This window comes from Notolepis coatsorum (assembly GCF_963971535.1).
Source record: "Notolepis coatsorum genome assembly, chromosome: 12".
Classification (NCBI taxonomy): Eukaryota; Metazoa; Chordata; class Actinopteri; order Aulopiformes; family Paralepididae; genus Notolepis; species Notolepis coatsorum.
The window spans coordinates 59,263,792-59,287,138 of NC_140176.1; the positions used below are offsets into that span (position 1 = coordinate 59,263,792).

The window sequence follows — 23,347 nt, forward strand, 5'->3', positions numbered from 1 at the left end:
TGTATATTGACTGTAGAACGGGAGCTCTCTCTCTCTCTCTCTCTCTCTCTCTCTCTCTCTCTCTCTCTCTCTCTCTCTCTCTCTCTCTCTCTCTCTCTCTCTCTCTCTCTCCTCTCTCTCATCTCTCTCTCTCTCTCCTCTCTCTCTCTCTCTCTCTCTCTCTTGCTATATGTTGACTGTATCAATGCCCAGCCTCGGGCAGCGCTATTATTTAAGAATATGTTGACTGTATAAAAAAATTTAAATTAAATAAATATAATTTTTTTTCTTTTACCTTTAGGGGGGGGGGGGGGGGTGGGGGGGGGGGGGGGGGGGGGGCGCTCGCGTTTAAATCTCACACAGGGCCTCGCATTTGTCCCAGGCGGCCCTGCATATACTGCCCTATTGTGTCATAATAGTTATTTGGGGCATGTGAATTAGCCTTTTTCAAAATAAATGCCTCAATATCTAGGCCAGGGAGGGGCAACTGGCGGCCCGCGGGCCGCATGCGGCCCTCAGCGACGTTCCATGCGGCCCCAGGCCAATATATATAAAAAAAAAATTATAATTTTTTTTTTTTTTTTTTTTTTTTATTTTTTTTTTTTTTTTTATTATTATTATTTTTTTTATTGTATTCGACTAAGAAGAGTTGGCAGTCGACTATGGCTCCTTTCGATCGATTAGTCGACTATTTGACTAATAGGGGGTCAGCCCTAGTGTGGACATATGAAACGCTGTTGAAAGTGCCGTGCAGCAATATGGGGGGTTTTGATAAACTGTCGGCTGTTGTTACCGATGGAGCACCGGCAATGAAAGGAAAACACACAGGATTCGCCGGGCTTCTAAGGCAGAGTGGCGTTGAGTGTCCAATGCTGCACTGCATTATACATCAGGTAAGTTCGCTAACATAATTTCCATCTATTGTGGGTCACTATAATGACCAATGCGAATCGAGTGTAGTCAAATTATATGCGAGAGTCGTTACGTTTTTTTTTATCTGATATAGGAGGCTCTCTGTGCCAAGAAGCTTGACTACTACAGCCATGTTATGGATTTGGTTACCAAGGTTACCAATCTAATTCGTGGAGGCAACAGGTCACTAAACCATAGAAAGTTTGTCTCCTTTTTGGAAGAGATGGACACTGATTATGGCGACTTGCAGCTACACACAGAAATCCGATGGCTGAGCCGTCGGAAAGTACAGGAGCGACATTGAAACACTGCAAATGCAATTCAATGATCGGTTTGAAGATTTCAACGGCATGCAGTCACGAATAGCGCTGTTTGCCGGCCCCCTCACCGCTACGGTGTCAGAGCAGCCCCCACCGTTGCAGCTTGAACTGTGCGAGCTACAGTCAGATTCTTTTTTTCAAGCAAAGAGAAATGAGAGGGGAATTTCGTTTTGGAAACTGCTACCTGAGCCCCGCTTCCCACTCCTCAGGGACTTTGCCCTCTCTATGGCCAGTATGTTTGGGAGCACATACATATGTGAGAGCAATTTCTCAAACATGAAGCACATCAAGTCAAAGGAGAGAAACAGGCTGTCGGATGAAACATTATTTCATCTGATGCAGATTGCATGCACAAACATTGAAGTTGACATTCCTGCTATTGTGCGCCAAATGGAGAGACCACAAGTGTCTCATTAAAGACAGGGGGGAGGAGGAGATGATGAAGAGGTGTAGAGGGGGGGAAGGAGAGGATGAAGAGGTGTAGAGAGGGGGGAAGAGATGATGAAGAGATGTAGAGAGGGGGGGGAGATGATGGAGAGGTGTAGAGAGGGGACCATTATTATTATTATTATTATTATTATTATTATTATTATTATTATTATTATTATTATTATTATTATTATTATTATTATTATTATTATTATTATTATTATTATTATTATTATTATTATTATTATTATTATTATTATTATAACCATTATTGACCCACTGTGGGGCGAGGGTGAATGTCATGCCAGTTTGATAAAGGGAGGCATGTAGTATTGCACTTTACTTTACTTGCACTTTACTTGTTTACTTTTGTAGTGTTCAGATAACACTAATAACACAAACACAAAGCAGCATTCCTGCTGCATTTCACTACAACAGTAAATCAAAAGTGCAATAATAAATGATTTTGTTAAATGTATACACTTTTATCCTGCTACTAAACAAAACATTCCTGAGTGCTTCATATCCATAACATGCATTTCAGTGTTATAATGTTTTGTTTAGTAGCAGGATAAAAGTTTATACATTTAACAAAATCATTTATTATTGCACTTTTGATTTACTGTTGTAGTGAAATGCAGCAGGAATGCTGCTTTGTGTTTGTTGAGCAGTGGGCTTTAAGTTCATACATTTATTTTATTAGAAGCCTTAATTATAATTGATAATTTTTGTATATATTTGGGGTTACACAGCAATACTTTTAAATTCAGCTGTTTATAAATTCATAAAGTTGAAATTGCATTACTAAATGCATTTGAAATGGAATAAAAACAAAGTTACAACAAATTATAATTGTTTATATACCTTGTGACTATTAGGGCTATTTGAGTGATGGGGTACTACTGGCGGGACTGCCGATAAACAATGCGGCCCCCCAGATTGATTGTGGACATTTTGTGGCCCTCACCATATACAAAGTTGCCCACCCCTGATCTAGGCCCAAATTCTCAATCCACCTTGTAACCGTGCCCCTAATCTGAGCTGTTAAAAGTGTTTCCTTTTATGAGAATTCCTTATTCCCGCTTATTGCTATTGTAAGACAAACATATTTGTCAAGTTTGGTGGAAATTGGACAGTGCATTCACAAGTAGCAAATCATTTTTACTGTGCATTTCTTTTCAGAATTTGATTGACAATATTCTAAATGAAAAATCTTAAACTATTTTATTGAAAGCTATTTGAGATAGACTCATTTGAAAATGTAATGTTTCGCCTGATGGTAGCACTAGAGGAAAGTACACGCTGTTAGGAAACGGGGGAAAAGTAGAACCCAATATGCGGATTGACGGAGGAGCCCCAGAACTGCAGAATGATAGGAGAACGGAGATGGTGGTTGCTCTTCACAAAACGTAGTGTTCTATATTTATTTTTAGAACCAAGAGAGCAAGGGTATCTTACAAATATCAAAACAAAAGCAAAGGCACAGCCGAGCTGGCACTAGAGAACATGCAAACTGATACACGAAAAACAAAGAAGCACAAAAAACGGAATACTAATAAAACTTACTAAGACTCAATACAAACAGCAGGGCAAGGAAGACGACAGCAGACACGACAATTACGGGAACACGGAGGTATGACGCCACAAAGGAAGTGAGGACAGAACACACTAATATACACAGACTAATTACAATTGGCAACACCTGGCCAGGCCAATCCAAAACACAGAACAAACAAACACCAACTAGACACAAAAGCAATATCACAACAACAACCAAAGCAATATCACAAACAACAACCAGACAGGAGGACGACATTTAAACAAGGGAAGGAAAAGCCCAGGACAACATACATGAAGAAATTAACTCAATTACTGTCATCCAAAACAAAATGGTGGTCTGCACCATCTGGCGGTGCCCGCTAGATGGCGCCATGAGACCACTGGAGGGAGGTAGGAGACCAATGTTCACATTGTCCTCCCTGGAACCATTACACACGCGGTATCTACTGTACCACTGCACAGAATTTAGGCATTTTCTTTTTAAAGTGGTTACCAGTGGTTACAGGCAGCCATGATGGACAAAAGAGAGAAAAAAGAGAGACTATTTGCGAATACGAACAAGCCTGCCCAGCGAAGCCCAAATTAAATTGACATTAGCAACTTCAGAGGCCAAAATGTGGGACCTAAACATTTACATTTAAAGCAGGTATAGTAAAATAACATTTACTATCCAATAGCATTGTGAGGCTGAACAGGACCCACTGAAAATACATTTAAATAAACATTTACAGACTTTTTGCTAAAAGCTAAAAGTGATTTTGTAATGTTGCAACCGAGGGCCTCACAGTCATGAGCTCTGAATACCAGAGACAAGATAATAGTGATCACACGAATAGCACAATGTCAATTTTGTTTTAGTTTAATTCTGGATTTTTTTTTTCTTTAAGCCTTTCTAACACCTTACTGCTGGCAATACACAAGGGTTCAAACGTGGGGTAGGATCAACACATGGGGCTGTTGAACTTGATTACTCACCAAGCTCGGACATCTCAGGCACAGTAGCTATAAACGGTCCCTCTGGAAATGTAGGAGCATTATCGTTGATGTCTTGCACTTTGATGATGAATTCTGACTTTGGTTCCAGGGCCTCTTCGGTGTTGCGGTCGAGGGCTTGTGCGTGAAGGACGTAGTGTGTTTTCCTCTCCCGATCCAGACTCTTGGTGGCGTGGATGTCCCCCGTCACCTCATCGATGATAAATATATTCCCAGCGCCGTCCCCGCTCAAGATGTACCTGACGGATCCATCCCCTTTGTCCGAGTTGGAGTGAAGCTGCGGGAAGAGAGACAGAGAGAAGCTGTGAGATTATTGAGAACGACCAGGGAGGGTTATTTTTGTGCTTGGCGGTCGCAGAGGTTAGATTACGCCGCATCGCCAACCTGTGAACATCAGATAACAATTCCACAATTCAACTTTCCCCCACATTTCCGAAGAACCACATCTTAAGGGATTCAAGTTTTAATTTGTTTCATCTTAAAAGATGGAAGTGCCGCTTCTTATTCCTGGTGGGGGGCTGAGGGAAGAGGAGGGAGGCTGAGCTACTATCAACCCATAATTGATACCTGGAGGATTACGTCTTTCATGTCTATTGCCCACCGTTTCTCTGTAAACTTAACAACAAGTACATTTCCCAATCACTACATGCTGCTCAACTCCCACACCGGGATACTGGAGTAACACCGCCATCCTCTAAACCAGGGGTTCCCAAAGTTGGGGTCGCGACCCACAGGAGGGTCGCGAGCCACCGCGGGGGGGTCGCCAGATGATTCTTTTTTGCAGTCAGGCCACTGAACTTAGAAGCAGGCCAGGACAGTGTTTCTAGTTGCAGCAGCGCAATAGTTACATAACCTAGGTGGGGAACAACCAGGAGCTCACTGCAACTCACACAAGTTGGAGAACTATCTCTCTCTCTCTCTCTTGCTCTCACACACACACACAAAAGGAGCCACATGTGATTGGTGGAGGCGGGACCCTTACAAAAAACTGTTGTTGCTAATCATTGACACATGCTAGCCTGTAATAATCCCACCCCATAAAAATCTACTTTGCATTTGATATATTGCAAATATATGCCATCACACACACTGGCATTTAAAGGGTTAGAATTATAAAATTAATATGTGGTGTTATGATCAGGGCTGAAGTTGAATAAAAGATTGTATTATTTTCAATCTGACATTACAAAAAAACTGAAAATTGAGTTGTTGCTAATCATACATATGCTAGCCTGTTTTTTAACAATAATTTGTTATGCCATCACAAACACTGGCATTTAAAGGGTACAAATAAAAAAAATGCCTGCACCAGAATGCAGGAAATTAAGTCTTTGTAACAAGAAATGTCCTGGTGGGGGACCCCCAGACCCCCTGCTTAAAAGGTGGCCTGACTGGGGCTATATTTTGCACTATATTTCCTGGCCTGAATGATTTCCCCAGTCCGGCCCTGGTTAAAAGCCTCCAATGCTTATTAGTGTGTGTGCGTTTGAACGTGTGCATGTTTCAACCATACATTTCCATTTATCAAAAAAAAAAGAAAAAAGAAAATGTATTACATTTTTTTTTACCTTCTATAATAGTGGGGGTCGCGGCTCTCTGACCCCGTTATTTTTGGGTCGCGACCTGAAAAGTGTGGGAACCCCTGCTCCAAACAACGTCATTGTTTCACCCGTGAATAAAACATGAAGTCTATGATTTAACATGATGGCTGCTGTAATGCTTTGAATGCTACTAGGACTTTTTGGGGTTTTCTTGGTCTACATTTTTGCTAATTAATTCAAATAACACATATCAAGGGACCGTGTGAGCATAGGTTTCGATTTCCAGGGCATGACTCCCTACCACTGGCCCCTGTTTTACCCAAGAGGGATCTTACCGCTATGGGGGAAAGATATGCCTTCTGGGAGAGCTGCCTTGTTTTGTGTTAAAGCACAGAGCTTACAGCCCCAGACAACAACAGCCCTAGGGCATTCCTAGTTCAGCAGACGTATGTCTCGTACAAGTATACCCAGTGGTCGCTAGCTACTGGCAGGCACTCTGCACTTCAACACCCGTCCTCCAACCGGCCTTCTCACCAGCACCAGTAGAGTTTACAGTACATCAAAGCAATGTTGTGTTACACAAGCCATTCAATTCTGATCAATCTGTTGATTACAATAGTGCAAAACAGAGGATCACAGAAAATAGACCCTCCTCCACATACACACATACAAACGGTGGTGGAAAGTATTTGTACTCAAGTACTGCACTTAAGTATAACATTTTTGCTACAAGGTTGCTGGGGCCAATTCCAAATCCAATCAAGCCTGACTCTTGATGAGAGCAAACTGTCTTTTCTGTGGCAAATATCAAGCCTGTAATTATTAAGTAAGGAGGCAAATATCCTGTTGAATCTGGTTCATAATCAGATGCTGGATTAGAGGAATATGAAGCACGACCACCAAACCACACAATCAAATGAGTTTACACATCAATGGCAGTGTGGAAGGACATGGGCCAATGACCATGAGGGGAGACAGTGACTCAGGAGGTAGAGGGGTCGTCTGGTAATTGGAAGGTTCTTGTTTCGATTCCCGGGCAGTGTGTCGAGGTGTCCTTGAGCAAGACACACTGCTCCCGATGAGCAGGTCGGACTCTGCACCTTCCATGGTTGCCTCTGACGTCGGTGTGTGAATGTGTGAGTTAATGTGAGGAACAAAATTGTAAAGGACTTTAGATAAAAGCGCTATATAAATGCACCATTTACCATTTACCATGAGATAGATGGCCCTTTTGCCCAGTTACAATGTTCTCTAGTTCATAAAAAACAACAGTCTTGTTTGAAATTGATAATCGTTTGATATAATTCCTCATTTGTCAAGTCTAAATCCAGATAGTTATCATTAAGCGCAACTGCACAGCTCCCTACCTACTACCAAGGATGGATCTCCGTCCATGTCGAGGGGAGCACACTCCACAACACTGGCACATAAATTTAATTTAGCCTCCAGTCAGAGTGCTAATTTAGCCATTGACTTCCTTTGCGAGAGCTAATATATCATGCTCTGGAAAGTGTGAGCCGTTGATGCAAACTGTACGGTGACTTCTGCCTCCCCGAAGCCGCGGGTGATAAAGGTGTCAACAGGTTGCGGGTCATTACACTAACATCGCGCGCCGCTGAAGGTAAGGCTACGTTAGGCCAGCTGGAAATAGAACCCGGCGATGGAGGAAACGGAACATCTACGCGGGTTGCCTGCCAAAAGTACCCCCCCCCCCCCCCCCACTGGAGCCAAAGCCCAATGAAAGAGGCAGCGGTGAGGCTGCCTGCTCTCTAGCCGGCTTCCTATATGGCTATTTTCATCGTATTGACATTGTCCATTGGACTATAGCAATTAGAGCCATGCTTCATTTAAAAGTCAGGTTCACTGCAATACAGCAGCCAATATTGACAATCATCTGTTGGATACAATCACTTGCTGTTTGCCAAACAACCTTCTGTCTCACAATTTTGAAAGGGCTCAGTTTCTCTCCTAATGCAGTTAACTCCAGCACGGGGAGCGTTCATTTATAGTGTGCTAATGATGATCACACGGAAATCTGCAAGACTCCCTGCCTATTGAAAGTAATTAACATAAATTTAGTTAATCAACGGAGCAGGCCTGATAAGAGCTTAACATACAATACTCCAATCCACTCCACCTGCTCCACAATATCATCGCTGCGTGTGAGGTGGCTGCAGTAACCTATAGTTGGAATTGGAGTGGCAATCCGCACGATACAAATTTGAATACAATTGAAATACCATCTAATAGAGTTGTTATCGAAGGCAGTTAATGTATCTGAACCGCTCAAACGATTGGCTCACACTTAAGGTCCCACGAGTTCAGTCTGATCTTGGTACAGTAGGTCTGCGTTTTGTTTTGATGCACCAGCTTCCTGCATGATCTTCTGCTCACAGTGAGGGCTGACCCCTATTAGTCGATTAGTCGACTAATCGGTCGAAAGGAGCCATAGTCGACTAGCCAACCTCTTAGTCGAATAAAAAAAAAAAGTAAATTTTTTTTAATCATTCTTTCCAAAATAAAAGAGGCCTAGAAGCGTGGCTAACGCTAATGGCACGCATACCAGAGGCTAGAGCCATATGAAATCCGCGATCACGGAATCGCGGACGGAATCGCGGAATTGAGCAATAAAAAAAAATCAACTGTAAATTAATTTTTTTTTTTTATGTTGTGGGACTTGTACAGCACTTTGTTCAACTTTGTCAGTGCTGTAAAGTTTAAACCTTTTTAAATCTTAGACAAACAAAACACTTTGCTTTCATGAAATATTGTAAGCCGTCATTTGAGGCTTTATAAAAGCAGCACAATGAACACAAATCTGTCGGTGCCGAGTCCGACCTCATCTTAAATAACAAACAGCATTGCTTGTTGTAATTAACAAAGAGAGGCAGAGTTGATTTTGCAAAAAAAATATATATATATCATTTATATTTTTATATTTTTTTATCAAATTTTATTTTCATATTCGAATCACATGCCCATCGAACGAAGCTTCGAAGCTTTGAAGTATTTAAGACAGCCCTATTAAATGGACTGTTATATCTTATTAAATTGTGGACATTTATTCATTCCCACTTATTAGACACTATTTCTGATGGTAAAATGTGCGTACAAAGCAAAATACAGAATTCTGAAATATTAAAACGGAAAAAACGGAATTTGGAAATAAATAAAATGGAATTTGGAAAAAAATAAAACGGATTTCATATGGCTCTACCAGAGGCTAACTGCCTACGAAAACAGGCACAGAGGCACTGAAAGAGGATTTCACCCATCTAATGAACACACTAGACTAGACAAATATCAAGATGTATCCATCAGTGGACCAATTGCATGCTTTTGCAGAGGACAAGAGCCTTCAGTCGACTCCTTCAGACATTATGCACCCCCCACAGCCCAAATGTAATAATAAAAAAAAAAAAAAACATTTCTTTTCTATTTTTTTTTTTATTATTATTTTTACCAATAGTCGACTAACGGCAAATTTTGGCCAATCATAGTCGACCATCCAAATCCTTAGTCGGGGACAGCCCTAGCTCACACTAAAAATAAATACCCCACTATCATAGGGGCAATTTAAGAACATGATCACCAACCTCCCTACCTCAGTGTGTAACTGTTTTTAATTTAAGAACATGATCACCAACCTCCCTACCTCAGTGTGTAACTGTTTTTAATTTAAGAACATGATCACCAACCTCTCTACCTCAGTGTGTAACTGTTTTTAATTTAAAACATGATCACCAACCTCCCTACATCAGTATGTAACTGTTTTTAATTCAAGAACATGATCACCAACCTCCTTACCTCAGTATGTAACTGCTTTTTATTTAATAACATGATCACCTCCCTACCTCAGACGAAAGGTTATCCTATAACCTAGTTATATGAATACTGGCTGAGCGTCTCGCTCTTTGCCCTTATGAGATATCTCTTATCTCCTAGCACCTACTGTGCTCAGGAACAAACAATTGCACTCACATGCACGTGACCAGGCCACGCCCCCGCGTCCTGCTATAAGACGCCGGACATGGTCACACTCTACCTTCCTCGGAAAAAGTTTCCAACACTGAAAACCCAACCAAGGGACCTCAGGGCGCCAAGAGCGAGACGCTCAGCCAGTATTCATATAACTAGGTTATAGGATAACCTTTCGTTATATATCATACTGGCCATCGCGTCTCGCTCTTTTCCATTATGAGATATGGGACAGAGCAGACGCGTGGCCCGAAAAGTGTACCCCATGAGGGCCCGTAAGCCACAACCAGGGAGGAGGGGAGTCCCGTCCACCCGCCCGTCCTAATGAAGGGAGGGAGGCAGTCAACTCCACCAAAGTGCGGAAAAAGGGGGAACCAGAGACCCCTGAAAACGCACAGCACAGGCAGTACCACGTGTGACACAGCACCCCGTGGCACACACCCACACACCCCTGCTAGCCCACCAAATGGCGGGACGCAGGAGAGGTCTCAGACCTCAGAACCGCCTGGGAGACAGAACCCCCAGTCATGTCCATGAGGTAAAACTTAACGAAGGGACCCGGGCAGGACCAGGAGGCCGCAGCACAGATGTCCTCCACCGAGGCCCCCCCTAACAAGGCGGCAGAGGCCGCCACTCCACGAGTGGAGTGCGCCCTGACACCCCCAGGGGGGACCTGTCCAGCCAACGTGTAGCAAAGGGGAATGCCCTCGCAAAACCAATGTGACAGGCGCTGCTTGGACAGTGCCTTACCCGCGCGAGGGCCACCGTAACAAACAAACAGTTGATCGGCAGCCCTGAGATCCTGCGTCCGACTGAGGTAAACCCCCAATGCACGGACAGGACACGACAGATGAAGGCTCGCCTCTAACCCACTAGCGTGAGGAGGCGGATGAAACGCCTGAATCACAATATCCCTGGAGCGAAAAGAGCTCCGGATATTCTTTGGCACGAAGACTGGATTAGGCCTCAGAGTCGCACCGCTATTGGCACGAATAGACAGGCACTCAGGCCACACCGAGAGAGCACACAGCTCACCCACGCGCTTAGCGGAGGTAATGGCCAGAAGGAACGCAGTCTTGAAAGACAGCTGCTCCAACGGCGCCTGCTCAAGAGGCTCAAACGGGGCCTCCAACAACCGGCCCAAGACCAGTTGGAGGTCCCAACTCGGAGACAGAGAACATCCCACCGGCTTGAAATGCCGAGCGCCAAGCAGGAAACGTTTCACAAGAGGGTGGCTGAACAACGTACCGCCCTCAAAACCCACATGACAAGAGGATATAGCTGCGGCGTATACCCTCACCGTCGAGAACTGAAAGAAGGAAAGAACAGCGTCCAGGGGGCAGGACACCGGATCCCAGCCCCCCATCTTACACCACTCTTGAAAAGCACACCACTTACCCGCGTAAACCGCGATAGTGGACAGAGCGCGGCGTTTCGGATGGTGTCGACTACAGAAGGGTCAAGACCCATCCTTTCCAGACTCACCCCCTCAGCAGCCAAACCTTCAGTGGCTGTCCCAGAACAGGGAACAGACACAGAGATCCGTGTGCCTGAGAGAGGGCCTGCGGTAACCAAGGAACAGGCCACGGCGGGGCTACCAAGAGCTGGATCAGGACCGGGAACCATACAGCCATGCCCTGGTCCGGCGCGATCAGGATCAAGGTCCTGTGCTCCCGACGTATCCGCTCCAACAGCTGAGCTATCAGGTGTATGGGGGGGAACGCGTACAGAATCCCGGGCGGCCATGGATACATCGAGAAGGCATCCACCCCAGGGGAGGATTGTCCCCCCGACTGACTGAGAACCATAAGGGGCACTGGTGAGACTGTCTGCTCGCAAACAGATCCACCGTGGCTTCCCCGAACCGGTCCCAGACCTGTCTGACTATGTCTGGACGTAGTCCCCACTCGTCGGTAGGGTTGGGCACCGAAAACCGGTTCTAATTAGGAATATTTTTTTTGTTAATTAATACCCTAGTTACAGTACAGCAACCAAATTAAACTGTATCAAGTAAACTGAAAATGTGAATAGTATGAAAAAAATTTAAAATTTTCAAAAAAAAAAAAAAGTCCTGCGAAATAAGCTGTGACCTGCACCTCAAAGAATCGGAATCGAGAATCGTTCAGAACAGGAATCGATATGGAGAATCGGAATCGGAACCGGAATCGTTCAAATCCAAACGATGCCCAACCCTACTCGTCGGGATGAGGACCGCCCTGTGACATCACATCCGTGCCCACATTCTCCTTGCCAGGGATGTGGAGCGCCCTCAGGCTGCGCAGATTGATCGACGCCCATAGCCAGAGCTCGACCGCCGCCCGGTGCAGACGGATGGAGCGTACTCCACCCTGTCTGTTGATATATGACGCTGTCGTCGTGTTGTCCGTCCTGACCAACACGTGCTCGCCCACCACCAGGTGGCCCAACCGCTTGAGGACCAGAAGGACCGCCTTCAATTCCAACACATTGATATGCAATGCAGACCGGGTAGCATGGCACGTCCAGCTGCCCCCTACTGCGTTGGTCCGACACGTCCCCCCCATCCCATGAGGGAGGCATCGGTGAAGACCGTGACATGTGACAGCATGCAGCCCATGGAGATCCCGCTGGTGAGGGTACCAGTCCTCCCCCAGTGGTCGAGATCCCCCAGTATTGACATCGGAACCTTCAGTAATTTCCACTTGCCTCTCACCAGGTCTATTTTCATACTGAAAAACCACCTCTGAACCCTCCTCATAAAAAGGAGGCCAAGAGGGACCACAGAGTGAGCAGATGCCATCATACCGAGCAGGCGCATCACGGACAGCGCCGTAACCGTCCTGCCAGGACGGAGCCACCTGAGTGCGCCGAGAATATCCACTCGCCGTCGCTCCGAGAGGGTTGCCCTCATGGGCCTTGAGCTCAGAACCAAGCCCAAGTCCTCCACCTGTTGACTGGGAAGAGGAGTACTCTTCTTCCAGTTCACAGCAAAACCCAGATTGGTGAGGAATTCCACCACCAGCCTGGTATGAGACCTGGCGACCTCCTCCGACCGGCTGAGGAGCAGAATGTCGTCGAAATAGAAAATAACTCGTATCCCCTGATGATGTAGAGGCTCCAGCGCGGTCTCTACGCACTTGGTGAATGTGTGAGGGGCCAGAGAATAGCCGAATGGCAGCCTCTGGTATACGTACGCTACACCCTGAAAAAAGAAGCGAAGGAATTTCCTGTGAGGAGGGAAGATCGGGATGTGAAAGTACGCATCCTTCAGGTCTGTGGAGGTGAATAGGTCTGACACCTCCCGATTTCTTGGGCACCAGAAAATACCGGGAGTAAACGCCACACATCACGTCCTACTTTGGGACAACGACGATGGCTTGCTTCGCTAACATAGATTGGATCTCGTCGGCCAGAGCTGTCACTGCTACTGACCCCGACAACAGGGGTATGTACCAAACCTGGAAACGGAGGGTGGGGTTATGGAAACTGCAACACAAGCCCCCGCCTCAGCGTTCTCTCCATCCACCTCGACATACGGCACTGCTGTAGCCATATGTGATGATAATCCCAAAGCGCACCTGCCGCCATTTGGCGCTGGTCCGCCAGGAACCGTAGATAGGCGGCCCAGTCCCACCCGCTGTGCGTTGCCAACCCTGGACCCGCCAACCGCGCGAGCAGGGCGTCTCGTGGAGCTGGGATATTGCACCCTGACACTACCACCCAAGGGGGGAGCCCGACAGAAAGGGCCGATTTGATACGGGGGAAGCTGACATCACACTGGGTGACAAAAGCTACCCCACAGAACACCTCCCCGGCCTGGATTGCTGAGGAACCATTCTACAGCTGGACATGCAAGGCGCGAGGTCCCCACACTGCCTGGGTTCCTACACACCGTAGCCCTGCAGTGATATTACTACCACCCAAATCACGCGTGCCTGCCTGACCACCGCCGGTCTTCCGGCCGTGGGAGGCACTAACGTGATACCCAGCCTGGCGAGGGCGGGGCTGGGGGAACTCGCGCTGCGACCCCCTGGGGCTCGAGTTCCCCCGCTGACAACCTTCGTCGTTGACAGACACAACACCAGGCTCACCAAACACATACGCAGAACATGTGGCGTGGGAGCTGATTGACAGCACAGCATTCTCACAGACAGACCCAGGCCTAGCCAGCAACTGGGTGTCAGCCCCTGTCCCCATGAGCAGCGAAACGTGGGGCCGCTTGTGCCTCATTGAAGGCATGCGGCCCGCAGCCAAAGGGAACAAATCAGAGCCCGTATCCCACTGATGTTGGGGGGGGGAGTGACCGGAGAGCGAGCTAGACACAGCTAGATGGCGACGTTTTTTTAGGGCGTGCTCATCTAATGTAGCCGATCCCTCGGCCGCCAAGGCTGTCGGCCTTACGATCACCTGTTTTCTTTGTGTCCAGGGTACCTCAGGAGGGGGAAACATGGCCGCTGGCTGGGGGCCTTGCCACAGTCGTTGGCGAGGCCGCGCCCTCACCTCTGGCTGCGTGGTGCGAGGCGGTGTGGGGCCTAGGTCAAATACCGCCCGCGCTCCTGCGGAAAGACCAAAGAGTCCCTCTGCGGAGAGGGGAGCCCTGAGGAGAAGAAGTATTTTCTCCTCCCCAAAGGAAGACTGCTCCAACCAAAGATGCCTGTGAATAAGTGTTGACAGCATCCTGGTCCTCCCTGCGGTTATAGCTTGCGACTTAGTTAAAAGCTGAATAACCCCAAAAACATGCGCAATGTTTTCGACGTCAGCTGGCCCTAAGGCCCCACTACCTGACACCATTGTGGACAGAAAAGCAGTCAACTGAGCAATGACTAAATGGTCGCCGCTAAATTCCGTCCTGCTGCGGTATAAACTTCATCAGCCCATACAGCCACCTGCCGGGCCAACTCGCCCTCTGGCGTCGGCTTCCGGGTGGGACACCGTTCAACCATGCCAGGGCAAAGGGCCGATGCTACTTGGCCCTCAAGCCACGGCACACCTGCCTTGCGCCCTGTTGTCAGCCCATCCACCCGTAAAAGGGGTAAATAAGCCAGAGCAAAACCCCCAATATTAGACACCGATTGACCTTCAGCAATGAACCGGTTAAGAGGAGGGAAGAGTGGTGACAGCCCACGGCGGGGAACAAAGGAACAGTGACCCAGCATCGTAGCATTAGCATTAGCCGCGCGCTCCAGGATAGCTGGCGAAAACATACAATTCAGAGTCATGATGACCATGTTTACCCAAATATCCTGCCCCTCGCGCCAATACACAACTCGGCTGTCTCACGGGACAACGAGCAGTATCACAAACGCTAGCATCAATGCCTGGTAGCGCAGACCCTACCTGTGCGCGACGTAGCTCGACTGCTAGCCGTCACGCGACGTCCCTCGATCCGCTGTCACGAGATGAAGGAACCCCAGGACTGGTCTGATGCGCCTGTTAGGATGTGCCGAGAAGATTCCAGGGGCTGGTGAACCTCTGGCGAAAACCCAACATTGTGTAATTTCTCCCTGCGTTTCATAACAACTAGTTCACAGAGTGCACTGCAACGTCCGTGTTGGAAACAAAAAAAGAGGAAGGTAGAGTGTGACCATGTCCGGAGTTTTATAGCAGGACGTGGGGGCGTGGCCTGGTCACGTGCATGTGAGTGCAATTGTTTGTTTGTGAGCACAGTAGGTGCTAGGAGATAAGAGATATCTCATAATGATATATAACTGTTTTTAATTCAAGAACATGATCACCAACCTCCCTACCTCAGTGTGTACAGTAACTGTTTTTTATTAAGAACATGATCACCAACCTCCCTACCTCAGGCTACGTTTAGACGAGCGTTTTGTGAACAGAAACCGCAAAAGTCATCTTGCGGTTTCACTTTTAATTTTACGTTTAGACGAGCGTTTTGGGGTGGAATTCTCCGTGCAGACGACGCTATAACGACGGAGCCCCGCTGTCACACGATTGGCGCATATGTCACATGACGTGCTGTGAAGACCCGCCCTACTCTGCCTCTGATTCGCAGACTGTGGATGGGGAATGTGATTGGGTCAAAGCAGAGTCACTCACAGACAGTGGGTCCACTCACGCCGCGGGACAGATTCTTGTGTATTTAACCCTTTCACTGCCACACGACAGCCGGTTGTGTGATAGTAAAGGGTTAACCTTCTGTCGTGTGGCAGTGAAAGGGTTAAAAGTACTGCCAATGTAGCCTTCAGGTGATCTCCGTTGATATAGTCAGACATACTTGCTTTGTTTACGTCTCGGCTACTGGCGCATACCTGCTACCTGTGACGTAAGCAGTACGCGCGACCAGAGCCGTGACAACCCTTTCGTCATCGTTTTAACAGATTTATACGGTTTAACAGTTTAGACGAGAGCGCAAAGCTTTTGCGTTTCTAGGAATTCCACCCTGGAAGGTAGTCTCACTTTTTTGCGGTTTCACCCCGTAAAAACGCCGTTTCCGTATAAACGAAAGGCACATCCGCAAAAATATTTTTGCGGATTCACCTGCTAGCGTTTCCGTCTAAACGGGGCCTCAGTGTGAAACTGTTTTTAATTTAAAACATGATCAACACCCTTCCTACCTCAGTATTTAACTGTTTTTCATTCAAGAACATGATCACCAACCTCCCTACCTCAGTGTGAAACTGTTCTTAATTCAAGAACATGATCACCAACCTCCCTACCTCAGTATGTAACTGTTTTTATATTTGAATTATGGGGAATGCACTTCGCTACGCATCTACTCTATGACACTGTGGTGTGTCTTTGTTTGTAGTTTTTTTGTGATCCACCTACAAAGACTCAAGAAAGAAAGAAAGAAAGAAAGAAAGAAAGAAAGAAAGAAAGAAAGAAAGAAAGAAAGAAAGAAAGAAAGAAAGAAAGAAAGAAAGAAAGAAAGAAAGAAAGAAAGAAAGAAAGAAAGAAAGAAAGAAAGAAAGAAAGAAAGAAAGAAAGAAAAAGAAAGAAAGAAAGAAAGAAAGAAAGAAAGAAAGAAAGAAAGAAAGAAAGAAAGAAAGAAAGAAAGAAAGAAAGAAAGAAAGAAAGAAAGAAAGAAAGAAAGAAAGAAAGAAAGAAAGAAAGAAAGAAAGAAAGAAAGAAAGACAGATTGTCTTCCCCTCCACTGGGCAGCAGAATGAGGGATTGTCTTTATCTCTCTCCACTCTCTATGGGTGACTTTATCAAGGGAATAGAGCCGAATGTCCCTGTCATGTCCCCTGCCCTAAAGTCGCACACATGACATGTTTTAAAAGGTAACACATGCACCCCACCCCCAGACAAACATGACATGTGGCACCCCCACACCCAGACAAACATGACACATGTTTTAAAAGGTAACACATGCAGCCAGAGAAAAAGTTAATATACACTACTTTTTTTCTCCTATGTTTTATTTATGTTGAGCTTCTGCATTATTAACATTATCTTGGTCTTGGACTGAATGTATTAAACATTGACACAAACCTGTAAACCCCTCTGAGCTGTAAAACAACATGGTTGGAGCTACACAACATTTCAGTGGAAGCTGTGTGACTCAGGCTACGTTTAGACGAGCGTTTTGTGAACAGAAACCGCAAAAGTCATCTTGCGGTTTCACTTTTAATTTTACGTTTAGACGAGGTTTTTGGGGTGGAATTCTCCGTGCAGACGACGCTATAACGACGGAGCCCCGCTGTCACACGATTGGCGCATATGTCACATGACGTGCTGTGAAGACCCGCCCTACTCTGCCTCTGATTCGCAGACTGTGGATGGGGAATGTGATTGTACCAAAGCAGAGTCACTCACAGACAGTAGGCTTGTTCGAGATGGATTTCGGTTTGCCTCGACTAGTAGACGAGAGTAGCCGAGTGAAGCCGGGGGAGGAGTTAAAAGGGCGGACACTGCCGATTTCACGAGAGCCTTTCGCCTAGTCTCGCATGGCAGATACGCTTTCACGTCACCACACACACATTACACACATGTCCAGCTCATTATAATGCGATGGCCGTTTGCAAAATTAGATCAGATTCAAATGTACAGCACACACCATATACTGCTATAGTGGAATATACTATTCATATACCATAATGTATACCATCTTGTTGCGTGCTCCTGGCCGCACGCACACACAACACACTGCTGAATAATTCTGTTTTGCATCAATATATATATATATATGTATACTGTGTATATTGAGGCAAAACAGAATTATATATACAGTATTGAGGCAAAACAGACGACGCATGTGTGTATGTGTGTGTCTGACAGCTTGAAGTTTATCATGCTGATATGATGATAACGCATAACATAATAAAGTTTTCAATCAATCAATCAATCAATCAAACGTCTCATAACTCCCTGGCTGTCACGTGGCTGGTGACTGACAACTTTTCTGAGCCAATAGGCGCTTTGCCCGACCATAGCAAGTCGCTTCCCAGCCGGGAGCAGCCGAGTGAGAGGTACTGTGGCGCCTCGCTCTGAAGGCTGCTTGTGGCTCGCTCCCGCGGGAGTTCCACGCCTCGCCTCGTCAGATTTTCAGAGCAAGTCGGACAACATTCTAACCGTCATGCAACGCGCTTGGCGAGGCAGTAGTGAAACCTGCGCAGATCTGCGTCCGCCTATCCCATCTCGAACAAGCCTAGTGGGTCCACTCACGCCGCGGGACAGATTCTTGTGTATTTAACCCTTTCACTGCCACACGACAGCCGGTTGTGTGATAGTAAAGGGTTAACCTTCTGTCGTGTGGCAGTGAAAGGGTTAAAAGTACTGCCAATGTAGCCTGCAGGTGATCTCCGTTGATAATAGTCAGACATACTTGCTTTGTTTACGTCTCGGCTACTGGCGCATATCTGCTACCTGTGACATAAGCAGTACGCGCGACCAGAGCCGTGACAACCCTTTCGTCATCGTTTTAACAGATTTATACGGTTTTACAGTTTAGACGAGAGCGCAAAGCTTTTGCGTTTCTAGGAATTCCACCCTGGAAGGTAGTCTCACTTTTTTGCGGTTTCACCCCGTAAAAACGCCGTTTCCGTATAAACGAAAGGCACATCCGAAAAAATATTTTTGCGGATTCACCTGCTAGCGTTTCCGTCTAAACGGGGCCTAAGTTTAAAGTAAGAAGACTAACTTCACGTGGAGCATTCAGAAAATATGGCTATAACTATGCTTCAATACCGACACTATATGTTATGATTTCCAGAGCCGAAGTTATTAATTAGTAGTACAGTAGTATACAATATATATATATATATATATATATATATATATATATATATATATATATATATATATATATATATATATATATATATATATATATATATATATATATATATAAATATATATATATATATATATATATATTATATATATATATATATATATATATATATATTGTGACAAGCCTGGTGGGGTTCAGCCTCAACACGGTTCAAAACAAACAAATTAAATTGTCCACACAAGCACAATTTCAATAAATCAATAAATAATTTAAATAATAAGATATTTATTGAATAAAAGCACAAAAGTCCGATGGGCAATTAGAGTAGTCGAATAACAGTCCAGGGTCAAAACACGTATCAGGCTCTCGTACAAAAAGGGAATGTTCAATACTCAGGGTTTGTCTTCCGGTCCAGAATCCACATTGGAATACAGGTACAGAGCAAACACTGTGTGTCTACAACTAATCAAATACAGGAGCAGAGTAGAAACAGTACAGCATTTATTTTTAAACACAGACAGTATAAACAGTATAAACTATATAAACTGCTCCTTCCTCACCTCCACTCAAACTATTCTGTCTCTCCTGTGTGTGTGTGTGTGCGTGTGTGTGTGTGTGGGATGTTGGTTATCACGTGGTGCACAGGTGTATTCCATCAGTCCTAATCAGCTCCGTAATTAACTCTCCTCTGCCCGTCGCAGTAGTATCTCCCTTCCTCCACGTGGCCATGGGACGGGGGATGATATCTGCCACAATATATATACACACACACAGTACAGTATACATTTATTATTGGATATATATATATATATACATAATATATTACCTTGACATTTTGAAAAGAGAAAATCAAGTCCTAATTTTGTCCTAATGCACAAATGAACAGAATTATCTCAGGCGGGTTTATGCTTTTTAGTTTAGATTTGAGTGAAGCCTCCTTTTAGTCAAAATTGGAGCCTGGCAGCGCTGCAGTGGAGAGCAGCCTGCACTAACAGTCAGGTACTCAGACTAGCCATTGCCCCAGTTTATGCCAGCATACAGTCACCCTCTCTGTTACCTTAGCCATGCATAAGTGAGGCTCTCTATAGCTATCAGGCATTCACCAGCTATCTGCCTTGGCAGTAATCACACAGACGCCGGACAAACACGAGTGACATTCACTGTGTGTCTGTGTGAGGAAGGACGATTACTACATCTTGACTTGCTGATGCAGAATGGGGAGTTGGGAGGTGAATGTGGGGGTGTCTGTGGATCGTTAACTCCATCAACAGGAGGGTAGGAGGTGGTTATGGAGGACAGGGGAGAGGAGGTGAAGGTGGGGGTGTCTGTGGAGCGTTAACTCCATCAACAGGAGGGTAGGAGGTTGTTATGGAGGACAGGGGAGATGGGGTGGCCTGGCTGATGATCAGTGGCTGGTAGGGCTGACCTGAAAGCTTCGAGGCTTCAATCGTTTCCATGCTAACGAAGGCCAACATATTTTATTGTTGTACCCCTTCAAAAATAAGAATTAGCCCAGGATTTTTTTTTTATAATAAGCCAACGTTATTCATTCACGTTCATTGGTTCTTCTTTCAGAAAACCTTCCTATCTATCTACCTGTGCAGCTCTGTTTACTAGAGCGAGGAATATTGATAATAAGAGGATGCATATTATCCACTGCAAATTGATCTAACATTGAGAGAGTTGTTGAATATAAATCCTGGCATCTATTGATGACACATTTACATTTAAATACCATATAAATGGACTTCATATATATATAGTGATTTTATCCAAAGTGCTTTACAACTTATGCCTCACATTCACCCATTCACTCACACATTCACACACACACATTCACACACCAATGGTGGATGCAACCATGCAAGTTGCCAAGCTGTTTATCAGGAGCAGTTAGGGGATTGCTGAAGCAGTTTTCCTATCAGTGTTGGATTATTGGGATGTAATTTATAGAAATGCTGCTCCTTCCACTCTTGAACCCCTGGATACTGATGTACAGTATATAGATGTAAGCCTATTACTGGTGATAGCTATTGTAGTCACCACTATGTCCTCTATGATAAGATGGGTTGTTCTTCTCTGGCAAAAAAGGCATCATGATCATTGGTACTTGTTTATCTATAATTATCGGAAAGTTACTACTTTGATGCTAGATTGGAATTTTGGACCCTATCAAGCTCTCTCAAATGACTTGCTTATGTCCAAGGTCAGCATGGTCTGAATGTGAAACGAACGATCTTCAGCACGATATCCGCTGTCCTATGGACAGTTTAAAGCCTTGATCTCAAACCCTGTTTCATTATGTATCTTAACAGTTTTTATTTTGTTGTTATTGTTGCCTAATTGGATTGTTTTTAGCATATTTCATTATGTTTCATCACTAGCCTAAATGTAATCCCTGCAACAGTGAAAACAAGGGTCTGCCCTCAATTGTATATCCGAGAACTAAGTGAAGCTTGATGATGATGAATTGCCGCCGACACTTCGAAGCCCAAACAAAAGGTATTCTGAGTGGCCCTGGTTGCCTGGGCCTCATATTTGCAATTAGCGAGGGGGTTCATTTTTGATTAAATCTCACCTCTTATTCTCCGCTCAAGAGGACCTAATCACTTTTTATGTGGGTGTGCTTGATTGTCTGATTATCACCGCGGCTTGGCCATGCTCCCTCCCAATCAAGTCCTCCGAGCAGCTCCTTCTCCTCGTCGATTGATTTGCAACAGTCACAGTCAGCCTTGATGATGGAGCTGGTGACTTAACGACCGCTGCATCAGGAGACGTGTGATGAGGGGCCACACCGCCGCCATCCACCCCGATATTTGTCCTCTACTTTGACTTCCACAAGCCAGGAAAAAAATAAATAGTCTCCCAGTGGGATGGTTGACTTCTTGATGTACAGTAATGAGATTATTAAAGTCCCGGAATCAACTCTGACACACTCTGCGTTGCTCCGCGAGTGGCTGCGTTTAAAAAGAAATCTCGATATTTCATAAAGTGTGAGTTAATGATACAGAAATGGCAACGTCAGCAAATCAACTTTGGAAAACATTGAGATTGGGGCTTTTCGCTCTACGGCTCGCAATCATTCGATGCCAATGACTTTAATCTGAGGTGTCTGTGTAGGACTAATGTGATTAAATGTTGGGAGCTGGAGGACAGGGGGGGGGGGGTGGACAAAAACATTGTATATGTTCAGGAAACTTAATTATTATCATTGACTATTATTGACTTCATGCAGAAAGACCACTAGGGATGGAGCGGTTAATGTACGCCCACCGCGGTTCAGGGCACCTAGAGACCGTCCGATTCACTTTGCTACTGTGGAACTGTTTGCTGTAGTCTAATACATCGCTCGTGGAGAGTGTATTGAGTGCTTTTATTTGTAAAACTGGCAGAACCGGCCTGATTCATGTCAAGGTAACACTGACCACTTCCATTTACTGTCAACACTGAAAACAGGGAACACAGAGTGAGTTAGTAAGATACTCAGCGCCAGCTGCATTTAGACAAACAAGCATGAAAACCATCCAGATCCACGGCACAACTGCTAAAATACCACCCCCCTCCTTAGTACAGGTGGTAGTGTAGTGTGTCAGTGAGTTCAGAGATGTTGTTAACAATGTAAGCTACCACACCTCAACTCATCAATTCGTTTTACAAACACATACTGGGAAATACACAAAGATAATGCATGTTACCAGGAAGTAAACTTAGATTCTCACCTTAATAACTGGCACACTGAAATAATAACAATCTGACCTCTCTCTAGTCTCCACTTAGTCTGACCTCTCTCCACTTAGTCTGACCTCTCTCCACTTAGTTTGACCTAGTTTATCTTTTTTTTTATTATTTTTTAAACATACACATAAACATACCAACATAAAATTAGATATACAAGCATTAATTAACAGTACACATCCAATGAAATCACCATTTAAATGTATTATACGAGATATACACCTAATACTTGTTATCTAATACCCTACACACATATGCTCTCGCTCGCCCCCCCCCCCCCCCCCCCCCCCCCCCCCCCCGGACCCCCACTTGGATAATCCATCCATTATCATTCGCTCCTAACCAGGCACTACAATTCATATGCTAGCTTTTATTCTCTCCACCACTTCTAACCACATTGCAATTTTGGATTCACTGACACCCAAAATTCTTGCTGTAGATATTTCTAGATAAATCACATCGAGATATGTAAGAATCCAAACCTTCCGGCACATTTTTTCCGGTTGAAACCATCGTGATGCTATCAGCTTTTTAGCCGCTGTGATACCAGATAAAACTAATCTTTTTAGCTGTATAGGGACTGCACACTCAAAAACATCATTCAACAGCAATACAGAGGGGTGTACAGGTATATTCAGAATTAAGAAATTTGATAATTGCTGGGACACTTCTTTCCAGAATATCTTAACTGGTGGGCAATCCCAGTACATGTGCATAAATGTACC

At 45.1% G+C, this 23,347-nt stretch overlaps 1 protein-coding gene across 1 annotated transcript in view; it reads right to left on the bottom strand.

The window, feature by feature from the left end:
• LOC311237669 (cadherin-18-like) overlaps positions 1-23,347 on the bottom strand; it is a gene marked incomplete at its 5' end in the record, with an annotated part of 233,837 nt that overhangs the window by 179,016 nt on the left and 31,474 nt on the right. Inside the window, one exon of the mRNA XM_084325635.1 lies at positions 4,176-4,470. Within this exon, the coding sequence (XP_084181761.1) occupies positions 4,176-4,470 (295 nt within the window). The remainder of the gene's footprint in view (positions 1-4,175; positions 4,471-23,347) is intronic.